The sequence below is a fragment of the Eubalaena glacialis genome, chromosome 17, assembly GCF_028564815.1.
Source record: "Eubalaena glacialis isolate mEubGla1 chromosome 17, mEubGla1.1.hap2.+ XY, whole genome shotgun sequence".
NCBI classification, from domain to species: Eukaryota; Metazoa; Chordata; class Mammalia; order Artiodactyla; family Balaenidae; genus Eubalaena; species Eubalaena glacialis.
Window position 1 is genome coordinate 30,802,304 of NC_083732.1, and position 15,398 is coordinate 30,817,701.

General features: G+C 35.1%; 1 protein-coding gene across 1 annotated transcript in view; it reads left to right on the forward strand.

Annotated features, from left to right (window-relative positions):
- The window catches only part of CNBD1 (cyclic nucleotide binding domain containing 1), a 402,273-nt gene that overhangs the window by 14,147 nt on the left and 372,728 nt on the right, over positions 1-15,398 (forward strand). Inside the window, 1 exon segment of the mRNA XM_061171726.1 lies at positions 6,733-6,805. Within this exon segment, the coding sequence (XP_061027709.1) occupies positions 6,733-6,805 (73 nt within the window).

A 15,398-nucleotide genomic window follows, 5' to 3' on the forward strand; every position in this document is an offset into this window, starting at 1 on the left:
AACATTTGTCCTCTATTTTATCACCACAACAACCTGACTCTTAAAAATCTATGAGTATAGGTAGGATCCTTTTGCAGCCCTACATTCCATATATATCATGGGCTTGGGGTTCCTCTTAGTGTGTCCAGTCTCAAGAACTTCCCATTCCAGGTAAGAGTTCATTGGTTTACCCTTCAGGGCTAAAGGAACCTACCTTTCCCTGGAGAACTCTGCTTATTTCCTCAAACAAGAGAAGTATGCGTATCATATGCCTCTTTTAAAATTTATTGAAATCACATCATTTGGCTGATATTCTTTAGAGTTTGTAGTAAGGGAATATTTTTAATCCTCAGTTTTAATGAAGATCAAAGTTTTTTCTTCTTTTTACACTTTGTTACTTAGTGAGCTCTTTGCCATGGTGTATAGGTTTTTAATGCCAAAAATGACATTGATATGATCTTCAATCTCATATAGAAAGGAGGTAAAATGATTAAAGTATTGCCTGCAAGGGGCAGAGGGTGTTTTGTTTGTTTTTTGTTCATTTATTTTTTATGAGTTTTTGGTGAATATTCTTTAAACACAACTTTATATTCCTCATATATTCCTGCCTTCATTACTTTTCCTTGATTTATTTTCCTTGCATACAACTAACCCTTGCCTGACATATTAGAGCCATGCTCTTATTATTTATTCATTATAATTTAACAAATAATATTTATTTAAATTGAAGCACAGTTATAAGTTCTAGTGTTTCATACATAAGCAGGGAATGAATCCTACCCTTAGGGGATAGTGATAAATAGAAAAAAATAATTAGGTATAAATGAAAAAGTCATAAAGAAAGATAATGCTTGCTTAAGGGCAACTATTTTCAGGTTTAGCACAACTACTTTTTTCTAGGGAAGAGAAGTTTAAATGTCACAGATGGGTTAACTTTTGAGGTGGATCTAAATGGATGGATACGTTTTTTAAGTTGAGAAAGAACCAAAGATAATATCATATTGAAGGACAAGGTATGGGACTTCCCTGGCAGTCCAGTGGTTAAGACTTCACCTTCCAAGGCAGGGGGTGTGGGTTTGATCCCTAGTCAGGGAGCTAAGATCCCACTTGCCTCATGGCCAAAAAACCAAAACATAATACGGAAGCGATATTGTAATAAAATCAATAAAGACTTTAAAAATGGTCCACATCAAAAAAAAAAATCTTAAAAAAAAAAAGGACAAGGTATGTTCATGGAGCAGACAGAAAATGTGTTGTTGAGAGATGGGGGAGGGGCAAGGGAGATGAACATGGTGGTGGTATTTAATGAGGTTCAACTTGGGTATGATTATAAAAGGCATTGTATTCCATACAAAGTTATGTAATCTCTATTGGAATTTTGGAAAGTACTGTGATAGTAGTGTGAAGGATGAGTTGGAAAGGAAAAGTTTCGAGTCAGGGAGACTAGACCGGAAGTAATGGCAATAGTACAGATGAGACTCAACGAGGGTCTAAAACAAGGTTCTGACGTGTTGCATGCATGTGATAACACTTCTTCACAGTGTGCACACAGTATGGCCCTCTTCAGTGGCCCTGCCATTAGGATTGGAGAGGACATGTTTGAAAGATACTTAGGATACATTTCAAAAGAGGCAGAATTGATGGCTTTCATAACACCTTGGTCCTGAAGGGGAAAGAATAGAATAGGATCCCAAGGTTGGTGATAGAATTGTGAAAGTGATAGGGATTTTCTTAACCCAGGTGGAGAATTCAGGAGGAGGATCAGGTTTTTGAGGCAAAGAAGTATGAGAGGAATTTTAAGTGAAGTTTTTGTTATCATGAGTCTGATTTTCCTGGATGACATTCATGTGAATATTAGTGGAGTGGAAGTTAGAGTTCTGGGCTGGAGAGTTTGATTTGAGGATCCGAAGTGTATGTGTGATAGCTGGCAATGTGGGTGCTGATAAGGTCATGCAAGAAGTGGGTCTAAACTGAGAAGAGAAGACAGGGATACTGAGAATGGATTGGTGAGCAACACTGATGCTCAAGAAAAGAAGATAGGAGTTGGTAGAGCAGTCTAATAAGGAAGAAGCAAGCAAGGAGAGAATGCTGTCACAGAAGCCTCGTGGGTAGAAACTTCACCAGTGTCAAATGTCACAGAGAGGTTAGTACCATGAAGACTGAAAAGAGGTTATTGGACTAAAAACTACAAGATTTCCTATAATTTTTAATAAAACAAATTTTAATAAATAATGAATGTGAAAGATAAATTTTAGTGAGTGGAGAAGCGAATTTGAGTTGAGGAAATAAACATGAATGTAGATGACTGCATTCATCAAGATATAAAGGGAAGCTATTTCAATAATTTGTTGTATAACATTCCCCTCTATTTTCCCTTTTCAGTTAATATATGTCTATTTTAACATCTTAACCACTCAGACAAGGGGCAGGGACAATATAAGCCCTCTTGCGTAATTGTCCATGTTGGTGTGTCAGCTTTTATTCATAGAAGTCCATGATGGAGCACTATTCCTTTGCCTCTTGATGGTCTATTTAACTGAAATTTTTCAGGTGCCTTATGTTTATTGAATGTTACTTGAAGGAGAATTAATTTTGAGATTTTAGAAAACAACAAATTATTATTTGAAGGGAAAAGAATAAACACACTATTAACCACTAACATAGGTATGTTTAATTCTCTATTATTACACAAGTTTAGACTTATTTAAAAACATAGAACTGGATCAATTATCTAAGTATATAGGGGGAATTAATTACACTTATAGTCTCTGATGGATATTTTCTTTTTACTCCTATCCAACTCCTTGTTCTGTACTTTAGTCTTATGCTAGAATTCACCTCCTGCATATAAGAACTACTATTCTTACTAAAAGTTTGTTGATAATGTTTCTGTTGCTATTGCTGTTGAACTGTTTCTTTGCACTCTGAATACTGTATTAAGCAATGTTCTACTTATCACTGGATTAGTCATTAGAGTGTGTGCTACAACTACTTTGAAGAGGTCTGTTTTCTAGCCTACCATACTCTGAAATTTCCACATGTTGTTGTCACATTTTCTCTTTGGCTCTGTTGTCCATCTCTTTTACCTTGCCCTATAAGCCACTCAGATGAATTTAGTCTCGTAATAAATAGTGGTTATTCATTTACAATATTGTTAAGTCTGCACTTAGTCTACTGCTTCCTCTTAGATTTTGCAAGGGATATTTATCTACTCTTAAGAGGGAAAGCTCGTTGGAGAAAAATAGTTTAGTTTTATTTTAACACTCACAAAACATATCTTTATATATTTTAACATATCTTTATAACTCCTATCACAAACAAACTTAATTCACCATACTGCACAAATATGAAAATATATATCTACCCCTGAGAAAACATTAACACATGTAAACAAAAGGTCATCGTGTCACTCACATAAAACATTGGATTTTAGTTTCTCTATTTCAATAATACATAGTGGGCCTTATATCAATAAAGATAATTGCTTTTTTAATTTCACCATGAATTTCAAGTTTAAAATTCTCTATAACCACCCATTTATATCAGCTGCTAATCCCCTTTCAAACTTACTCTGGTCAAAATCCTTGATTTTTATCCCCATTATAGGGTTAAGCCTCTTCTACTCTGCCAAAAGCCCAAGTAAGACATATTCATGAGCAGAGAAAAAGACTGGAAAACAAACATAAGCTTAGTATTCTTTAAACTCTTTAAGCTTTATCCCTGTATTAAATTTGATCACCAGAGAAACTCAACTTTACAATTTCATGGTGAAATCTTTTGGTTTATTTCTTTTTAATGAAACTCTTCGAAGACAAGATCCAGTATATTGCTCAAGGGCCTTTATGTAAAGACCCTTGTGACAAATACCTCTTGGAGGTGAGGATCGGTGAAGAAATTTATTTTGTGAATTGTAAAGTGTCCTTCTAGGCTGTGAGTACTATCTAGCCTATTCTGTTTATTTATTTATTTATTTTAACATCTTTATTGGAGTATAATTATTTTACAATGGTGTGTTAGTTTCTGCTTTATAACAAAGTGAATCAGTTATACATATACATATATCCCCATATTTCTTCCCTCTTGCGTCTCCCTCCCTCCCACCCTCTCTATCCCACCCCTCTAGGTGGTCAAAAAGCACCGAGCTGATCTCTCTGTGCTATGCAGCTGCTTCCCACTAGCTATCTATTTTACATTTGGTAGTTTATATATGTCCATGACACTCTCTCACTTTGTCTCAGCTTACCCTTCCCTCTCCCCGTATCCTCAAGTCCATTCTCTAGTAGGTCTGCGTCTTTATTCCTTTCCTGTCCCTAGGTTCTTCATGACCATTTTTTTTTTTTTTAGATTCCATATATATGTGTTAGCATATGGTATTTGTTTTTCTCTTTCTGACTTACTTCACTCTGTATGACAGACTCTATGTCCATCCACCTCACTACAAATAACTCAATTTCATTTCTTTTTATGACTGAGTAATATTACATTGTATATATGTGCCACATCTTCTCTATCCACTCATCTGATTCTGGTTTTGAGTTTACTTAGCTGTGCCAAGCCCAGTGCAAAGTTGCACCCTCAGGTGACGCAGCTTTCCTCAGGCAAGGTGAGTTTTCAATTTTTCTATTCTTTGCTGGCAATTCTTAGTCTTATAATATCTGTTCTGTGGTTTTTATATTTTTGCTTTAACTGAAAGTTGAAGATATTTACTTTTTCAAAGTTCTTTTTAAAGTCAGAATTTCTCAAACCTTGTCCTCTTCCCAAATCTCTATGCCACCATCCCCCTTTTATGTCCACACCAGTCCCCAGGGCTATTTCTGACCCTGTTCTTAAACTGGGTTATGAAAATGGACTAAACCAATACTTAGTAGAAGTCTTTTCTTAACCCATGTATATAAAAACTACTGTATGACAGATGAATGGGTAAAGAAGATGTGGTATATATATACACAATGAAATATTACTCAGTCATAAAAGAAAGAAATAATGCCATTTGCAGCAACATGGATGGACCCAGAGATTATCATACTAAGTGAAGTAAGTCAGAAAGAAAAAGACAAATACCATATGATATCACTTATATGTGGAATATAAAATATAACACAAATGAACTTATCTATGAAATAGAAAGAGACTCACAGGTATAGAGAACAGACCTGTGGTTGCCAAGGGGGAGAAGGGATTGGGGGACAGATGGATTGTGAGTTTGGGATTAGCAGATGAAAACTGTGATATATAGGATGGATAAACAACAATGTCCTACTATATAGCCCAGCAAACTATATTCAGTATCCTGTGATAAACCATAATGGAAAAGAATATGAAAAAGAATATGTATATATATGTGTATAACAATCACTTTGCTGTACAGCAGAAATTAATACATTGTAAATCAACTATACTTCAATCAAATTTTTAAAAATGAAAAAATACTACTATAATTAAGATTTTATATAATATCTCATATCAGAAATATTACTATACTAGAAGTATTTTTTATATAATCTAGCTGTAACTTGGATCATCTAAAATAATTATTCCATATAATGCTAAAATGCAATTAGGTAATTTTTTCTTTCTTAAGGCTTAACTGAGTAAAGTAGGTAAGAAAATACCTAAAGCATGTAATTAGTATTTTCAGGTTTATTAAATGGTAATGATTCATGTGGTAGCAACCAGTTTTCTGTTTATATTTTACTGATTTCAGTTTTGTATTTAGAAAGTGGTTATTTGTTATTGATGATTCAGTTTTAGGTCACAAAAGGCTTAAATAAAAAGTTTTTGAAATTTTATGATTCAGTTACCTGGAATTAAAATGGATAAGTTTGGACATGTCAAATTCTAATTCTTCCTTATTGGGATGTGGTCAATGAATATGTCTTAAAAAGGTTAGAAATGCATTAGGCCACTGATTCTCTCAGTACCTGTTCACTAAGGGAAGGAATAATGTGCATCTTGGTATTTATTACTGCTTTCCGTTTTACATTTCCAACAGCATGCATTCTCCTGGAGCATGGAGAGTACCTGTGATGTGAAGGCCCATCTTTGTAAAGATGCTTGTCATCAATATTCTATTTTCCTTTTCATCTCCTTTGAAGGATGTCAGTTCTTTCTGGTACTGAAGGGGAATCACAATTAGTTGCTTTTAGCTATGACTACTATCTTTCTGCTTGTAAGGGAACATGTGTGATTTGCTTACACTTGAACTTCAGAAGGAATTGCAAACTGAATCCAGACACTGGAAGGTGCTCTGTAGAGTTCTGAAGAGGAGCTAGCCAAAGATGGGGACCTGCATAGGAATGAACAAAAATTACTAGTATTACGGAGAAGGAGAGGGAGATGAAGAGGGAGAGGGAGACCTCAAGAAAACTCTTCTTTGAATTGTCATGTCTGGAGTTCTGGAACCATTTCACATTCTAAAGGTATAGGATAAAGATTCTGAAAGGCTTACTTCCAGAGAAGTGACATTATATGACACATGTTAGCACCAGCATTTACTGGAATTAAACAAATAAACAAACATAATATTCCAGACTAGATTTGACATCAATGAAAAACATTAAATTCTTTCCTCATTTTAATCACCCTATTCAATTCTGCTTGTGTAACAAAGACTGTTAATACTTCACTTCCATAGTCACTGAGTTCTTTTACTATGATGAATGTTTGCAATTAAACTGTATTTACAAACTTGGTTAATAAGATTACCGAAAATTACTCACATTTTTAATTGATTTTTTTTTTTTAATTTTGCAGGCTTGCAAATGCCTAAGAACATTGATTATCATCAGTTGAATACATTATGCCACATGAGAGGAATACAATACAGGTAAGTTACCATGCCTTTCTTTTCCTGTCATTCAAATGAATATGAATATGTTTGTTTAATGGATAAAGTATAGTAATAAACCATTGCTGACTCTCAGAGGTACCTGATTTACCACACAGATAAAAACATTTGAAAACCTGGAGGTTATTTCTCCAGATTGAAGGGGCAGAATATATATGTCATATTTTAAGGAAGCAATTTAGTGTGAAACAAACATAACTCATCCCTAGCTGGGCTCTTGGTAGTACTCAAAAACAGTCATAAGGGAAAAAAGCTTTAAATGGTTGAAAACACAAATCCTGAGTGAAACAAGTACTTTAGCAGTGTCTAGGAGATGCCTAGTTGAAATATAATGGAGCCAAAGAACTAAGAAATATCACGGTTCATAGCTCAGGGTTCCTAAGATATGTGACACTTGAAAATATAATTTTTAAAAATCTATTTTCTTGCCAACTCCTTTTCCCAAATTGAATTTTTGAAATTATAAAACCAGTTAGTTTCTTTCCCATCCATCAGTGTCCATCTACCCTCCCACTTTTCTTCACTAAGAGAGGAACTTGCCTCATCTTAAGTCACATCCTCTTAACCACTTCAAATTATTTCTACGTCTTCATTGACTTTGCCACTCCTTTTTCAGAGAAAGAGAGAGGGTATGCTTTTTTTTTATTTCTCTAAAGAATACTTTTTTTATTATGTGCTTCTGCCCCTTCTTCACTCTTGGCACCTTTCAGCATAGGGTAAAGAATTAAATACATGCCCTCTGGAGTCAGGTTGCCTGGCTTGGATCCTGGATCAGCCACTTCCCAGCTGTGTGGTCTTGGACTGGTTACTTAATTTCTCTTTACCTCAGTTTTCTCATTAGTAAAATGGAGATAATAGTCATATCCGTTTCAAAGAGTTATTAGGATGATTAAATGAGCTAATATATGTAAAGTAAACAGTGTCTGACACATGGTAAGAGCTACATAACTATTTTTATTATTGTTATTCAAAAAAGCTCACCCAAGTTTTTAACTGTTGAACTTATATGCTGGTCCCTTTTTTCACACGTAACAAGCTAGTTAAGGCTTTTGGAGTAGAACACCTTCTTTCCTCTTATTTTCCTTTTGCTTTCTAGCCCAGGCATTTTTTAAAAAATGTATTTCTAGATTCCCACCTCCCTGCCACCCTTGGGGAATCATAATAAGAGAGATTAAATCATCTAGATCTGGGTCTGCCAAAGAATCCATTCTACATAAATTTTATCAGCCTTCATCTTCCTGGTTTGAGAATCCCCCCCAGGCAGTGTTTTCTCATCAGACCATCATCTGGTCCAGGCAGTCTGGTTGTCCTGCCTGACTTCCCTCTATTAAGTCTCACATTTACTGTACCTTCTCTTAGACACTCCCCTGAATTTCTTGGATGTTTTCTTTTGAGGCAGTGGCACACACCAGGGGCCTGGAAGGGGGCACGTTTTACGGGAACTGTGTATAGGTTTTGGGTCATTCTTTTAGAAAAAGAATATAAGATTACAAATACAAAATTGGATATTAAAATGAGTATTTATTTAGAATGAGAAAATAAACTACAACAAATTAATGAAGGCTTAGCAATTCAGGTCCTTTTTTCTCCCTGAGATTTCTTTAGGCAACTTATCAGAAATGTGTACATAGAAATTGTCTTTCAGATTGCAAAGTTTTCAATTGATTTCAACAAATTGAGAAGAGATTTAAGAAAAATATCTTCCTCCATATTTATTCTATATGTATTATATGTTTAAAATGACCAATGAAATATACTTTTCCCCATAATAAAAACAGAAAGGCTGAGAATTAAATGACTTAAGGATTGAAATTTTTATACATGAAACATATGAAGAGTCTTAGTTTTGATACTATACCATACACACACACACGTACATATGTATATTCATCTTCTTTGGATAGCTGTCCTTCCTCCCGGGTCCTTCATTTGGCCCAGGGTGGGAAGATGGAGGGGAGGCTGCTACTCTCTACTACTTCCCATGTACCTCTACCATGGGCTCCACTCCAGCTGTTACAACTGCTCTGGTCCCCTATCTGGGTGCATGTGAGCACTTCTCACTGGATTACATATATATATATATATATATATATATATATATATATATTTACATGTATATATGTATACACTTTGTACAAAAGGCAAGACGCACTGTTGTGGTGGCTGCTGCCCATATATGTGTGGTCTCAGTCAGTTGGTGTCTATCTGATATTTCTTCTCCTCAGAATAAAGGCAGTAGATTGGCATATTATTCTGGGTTTTCTTTTTAAACCACATAAAAGAAAAACTGAATAACAAAGGGAAAATGATGTCACTTTGGATTCCTAAATTCTTGGATATAGAACTTTTTATCTCTAGTAGACTATGTTCCATGAGAGGAGATTTGTTTTATTTTTTAATTTTATTTACTTATTTATTTTTTAAAAGGATTTCCTAATGTATTCTTTTTTAAAAATTTTATTTATTTCTTTTCTTTTTTATTTTTGGCTGAGTCGGGTCTTAGTTGTGTTATGTGGGCCCTTCGTTGTGACGTGTGGGCTTCTCTCTAGTTGTGGAGTGTGGATTTTCTCTCTCTAGTTGTGGCATGGGCTCTGTAGTTTGAGGCATGCGGGCTCTCTCGTTGAGGTGCATGAGCTCAGTAGTTGTGGTGTGCGGGCTTAGTTGCCCAGCAGCATGTGGGATCTTAGTTCCCCGACCAGGGGTCAAACCCTTGTCCCCTGCATTAGAAGGTGGATTCTTTAACACTGGACCACCAGAGAAGTCCCAGGAGATTTGTTTTATCTTATTGCTTTCTACTCTTAGACTTTAGGCATAGAGTTCAATGTTTTGAATTGAATTATGTTCTGATGTTCAGTAGAAATAAATATCTTCTTAATGCTTTAAAAAACATTATGAATTTTCTACTTGTGTTGATTATGAGGATAAATGCACATTAATAGTTTTTTTTAGTATTGTCTAGATAGCTAATCTTTTTAAAACATACATTTTTAAACAAAAGAGTAGCTTCTGTTGGTTCGACATTCCAAATTTCTTCTTGGACTATATGCTTTGGAGATAAACTTAAATATCCTTTGAGGATTTCTTTGGTTTGTCAAAGTACTCTATGACTTGATCAGTCAGCTCTTATGTTCTAAAGTTCAATTTACTTAGTAAAAAATAGAGCAATATGGTTTAAAAGGAATTTTATGTTCTCCTAAGTTTCAAATAGAAAAAAAATGAGGCTACAGCTTTATAACTGCTTTTTCCTTTGTGGTCAAGTACTTTTGTAACTTCATACAGAAATCTTTAAACATTTATAAACTTGGAAGTATAAAAGAAAAACACAGTTATGATGCATGTGCATTTGTACATTTGTATAAAAATGGTCCTTGTCAAACAGGTTTTTGACTAGGTTATAGCAAAAGCTCTATCTTTATTAGTGATTAATATTACCAATATGTAGCCATTTATACTCAAATATAGATGTAGTTATGCTGATTGTATATTTTTATACTTGCAGAGTCTATAACTCATAAATAGGTTTTAGCCCAAAGTTCACTTATAAGTTGATTATGTAGCATTCAGCATTTTCCCATAGACACAATATTGTAGAGTTAGAGGATTGTACAAGAAGAAATCAACTTAGAAATCATCTGGTGGAAAATCCTTAATTTATAGATGATTAAATGTGCCCAGTTTACCCAAAATGTATCTTTAAATTATATACTTTTATGACAGAAAGAGAAAAATGATATTGCTTATAGTAATTAATTAAAACACGAAAACATTGAGTAATTATTTTTCTCTCATTGCTTCCAATTAAGGTAAAGTACATCAAATTAGTAGAAAAGTAAAGGTTGGTAGAGACAGTTATGATGATTTTAAGGAGGCTCCTGGACTTGGCTTATCAGACATGGACATTGTTTGACATAAACATGATGATATGAAGAAATAGGTGATTTTTATTTTTAAGGAAAATAAGGTTTGGAAGAGAAAGGGGAGATAAGAATAGCTTTAAAAAGATGGTTTATGTACACATAAAAAAAAATTAACTGAGCTGTCCCACAAACATTGCTCTGTCTGGAATGAAGTCAATTTTTATTTTGAATAGTTTTCATTGGTAGCTACCAGTTGGCACTGTCAATCAGAACAGACTTGTTATCTTTTGTGATGGCAGAAAATGTGGGCAGAGACTGATAGAATCTTACTTTTATTTAATAGATTGTGAACAAGTTGGAGGCTTGTGATTCAAGGTGTGCCTGTTAATGTTATTTTGCCTAAAGTTCATAGTCTTGTATTCAGTTGTCTAGAGCAGGATTCTCTAACTGAGGCAGTACTGCCCCTAGAGGGCATTTGGAAATGTGTACCCACTTATAGATTCCACAATGACTAGGAGGTAGCACTGACATTAAGTGGGTAGGGGTTGGGCATTGTAAACAGCAATGTGCAGTAAAATCCTGCATATTGCTCCATCCCAAATGCCAATAGCCCTCTGTGGCATTGTGATTTACAATAAGAAGTATATGTTTGGTCTTCGTCCCCATTTCTGGCATAGTGCTCCTAAAACTTTTGGAATTTCCTAACTGATGAGAGTGATAAAGATATCTTTTGTTATGTTAATGAGGTGACTTTTGGACCCCATCTAAGGATCCAAGTTGCCAGGAAAACCAACAATGTGATTAGAAGGTTGGAACTTTCAGTCCCACCTCCTGACCTCTGGGTCAATAATTTAATCAATTATGTTTATGTAATGAAGCCTCTATCAAAACCCAGGAGGACTGGGTTCAAGGAGCTTCTGAGTTGGTGAACACATGGAGGTGCTGGGATAGTGATGCCTGGAGAGGGTATGGAAGCTCTGCACCCATTCCCACATAATTTACCCTGTGAATCTCTTTTTTCAGGATGTCCATCTGTATCCTTTATCATATCCTTTTGTAATAAACTGGTAAACATAACTAAGTAAACTCTTTTCCTGAATTCTCTGAGTCACTCTAACAAATTAATCAAACCTGAGTAGAGGATTGTGGGAACCTACATTTGCTTTGATAGTTTTCTAATGTTATTTCTTTGATACATTTAGGTTAATATATTTTACTATCATTTCATTGCTCAAGACTATCCAATGACTATTCACCACATAAAAGATAAAGTCAAATCCACTTAGATAGCAAACAGGCACCTCAAACTCTACAAATCTAGAACATAACTTTTGATTTTTTTCTTTTCACCTATTAAACTTCTGTATCCACATTTTAATAAATGGCAACTGTGCAAATTCAAGGTCAAGCCCCAAATCTTGGAGTCATCAGAGCCTGCTATCTTTCTTTTTTATACCTCATATCTAACCTGAAAGATATCCTGATAGCTCTACCTTCAAAATATATCCAGAACCTAACCATTTCTTACCACCTCCGCTAATACCATCCTGATCCAGAGCACCAGTGCTCTTGCCTGGATTACTGCAATAGCCTATTGATTGGTTTTCTTGCTCCATCCCTTGCCCTTTTACAGTCTGTAGCTGGCACAGTAGCCAGATGAATCTTGTTAAAATATACACCAGAACATTATTTGCTCAGAATATTCTAATGGTTTCTATATCACTCAAGGTAAAAGCTAAGAACTTCACTGTGGCCTGTAAAGTCATACATGATCACATCCTACTGCATCTCTGACCACTTCTTCTAGACAAGACTGTCTTGCTTATTTTGCTCTAGCTATAGTTGTCTCCATGCTCTGTTCCTATCGCACCAAGTATGGTCCTGCCTCAAGGCCTTCACACTTGTACTTTCTATCTGGAATGCTCTCTCTTCAGATGTCTACTCTCCTTTATCCCTTACGTCCCTCAGGTCTCTGCATTCTGTGACCAGCCTATATGAAACAGATACTCTTAGTACTTATTATCTCCTGATTTTTGCTTTCATTTCTTAATAGTATGTCTGACATATAGCTACAAATTTATTTTTATTGTTCCTCTCTCTACATTGAAAACTTCATGAGGACAAAACTTTTTTTATTTGCTGATGTATTCCCAGTGATTATAATGGTATCTGACACATTATTTGTGCACATTAAATATTTTTTGAATAAATCTCCTTTATCTGGCATTTAAAGTCCTCTAGAATCTGGGACAATCAATATATTCTTATTACTATTTGCTGATGTGAATTTTACTCCTGAGTAAATATCCCCTAAACCCCCAACCCTTATTTACAAATTCCTTTATCCTGATAAACTTATTAATCTCCCCTATACCAAGTTTAATTTTATTTATTTTTCAAGGTTCAGATTGTCTCGCAGCAAACTGCATAGCTTTTTATTCCCTATAAATCTGTTCCAAAAAGACTTTAAGCTGAGAGTCTGAAGGAATTCGCCTTCTAGCTTTTGCTCTGCTGCTAAATGTGATTGAGGTTATTGGAATATCAGTTAAACTCTCAGGGCTCAGTTTTCTCATTTGCAAAAGGAAAGATATAAATTTGATTTGACATAAAAACTTTTAGTCTTATTACTGTATAAAGCTGAAGCTATATTTTTATCCACACTTTTATCTTAGTGAATGGCAAAATTATCTACCCAGCTGTGCAAGCCAGAAACTGTTAAATTGTAGAATCCCATCTTCCCTCCATATTAGACACACATTGGATAAATCAGTTATAATCACATTACTTACAAGAGCTTTTATAATGGGATGATTTTTACATCTCCAGCCTTGTCTCCCAGTGACTCTTCCTTTCCTCCCAGCCATGACATGACTGGTGGTTTCTTGACTATACCTATACCATGTTATTGAGGGCTTTGTACTTTGGCTCATACTGATTTTTCTGTCTGAAATACCATCCTCCCATTCATCCCCACCTACCAATAAATAGGTGAACTAATCTTCATGTTCAACCTGAAATCTCCTTCTCCAAGAAGAGTTGTCTTATCCATTTCCACTTGACTCTGTATTGTTTTCTATCAGAGCACTCCTGATAATTTCTTATGCATTTGTTTAAAGTCTCTTCCCCTCTATTTTAACATAGGCAGCTCCTTGAAGGCTGTGTTCATTAGATTAGGGTAACTGCCAGTATGATGTAACAATAAAACTAAAAAATACTGTGGTTTAAGTAAAAGGTTTTTCTTCCTTAGTCTGAAAGTGGCACTCTTGTTGTATGCAGAAGTTCTACCACATGAAATCATTCAGGGATGTGTGTTGGCCTCATCTTGGTGTTTTGATATCAGTTTGTCATTTTCTTTTCAATACAGGTGAAGAGGCCACTGCCATATCTGGTTTCCACTTCATGGAAAGGAAAAATATGAAGTCAAGGAAAGCAATTTCCTATTTGACAAAGGAGCCAGAATTTCTAGAATTACTTCTTACATTCTGCTGGCAAGAACTTTCTCTTAGGCTAATTTCAGTTGAAAGGAGGCTGGGAAATGTAATCTTTAGCTGGGCAACCATGTGTTTGGGAAGAAGTGGAGAGTGAATTTGGGTGGGGTCAACTAGTAGTCTGTCAACCCAAACAGAAATCCTATCTTATTAGTCTTTCTATTACTAGAGACTAGAATACCCTAGGGGCTCCATAAATGTTTTTAATTAATAAAAGAATAAATATTTTATAATTCTTTTTTCTGTTTTGCACCTCCTTATTTCTCTATGAAGCATTTGGGAATATCTAAAGACATATTTTCAAGTTTATTAATTCCTTATACACCTGTCTCTAATCTCTCATTCACTGAGTTTTTTTATTATTAATTTTTATTGAGGTATAGTTGCTTTAAAATGTTATGTTAGTTTCTGCTGTACAGCAAGTGAATCAGCTATATGTATACATATATCCTCTCTTTTTTTGATTTTCCTTCCCATTTAGATCACCACAGAACATTGAGTAGAGTTCACTGTGCTATACAGTAGGTTCTTATTAGTTATCTATTTTATTCATAGTAGTGATTATATGTCAAGCCCAATCTCCCAGTTCATTTCACCCCCCTACCCTCCCTTGGTATCCATACATTTGTTCTCTAGGTCTGTGTCTCTATTTCTGCTTTGCAAATAGGTTCATCTGTACCATTTTTCTAGATTCCACATAAAAGCGATATTATACAATATTTGTTTTTCTCTTTCTGACTTACTTCACTCTGTATGACAGTCTCTAGATCCATCCATGTCTCAACAAATGACTCAATTTCGTTCCTTTTTATGGCTGAGTAATATTCCATTGTATATATGTACCACAACTTCTTTATCCATTCGTCTGTTGATGGGCATTTAGGTTGCTTCCATGTCCTGGCTATTGTAAATAGTGCTGCAATGAACACTGAGGTACATGTATCTTTTTGAATGATGGTTTTCTCAGGGTATATGCCCAGTAGTGGCATTGCCGGGTCATATAGTAGTTCTATTTTTAGTTTTTTAAGGAATCTCTATACTGTTCTCCATAATGGCTGTACCAATTTACATTCCCACCAACAGTGTAGGAGGGTTCCCTTTTCTCCACACCCTGTCCAGCATTTATTGTTTGTAGATTTTTTGATGATGGTCATTCTGACCAGTGTGAGGTGATACCTCATTGTAGTTTTGATTTGCATTTCTCTAATAATTAGTGATGTTGTGCAT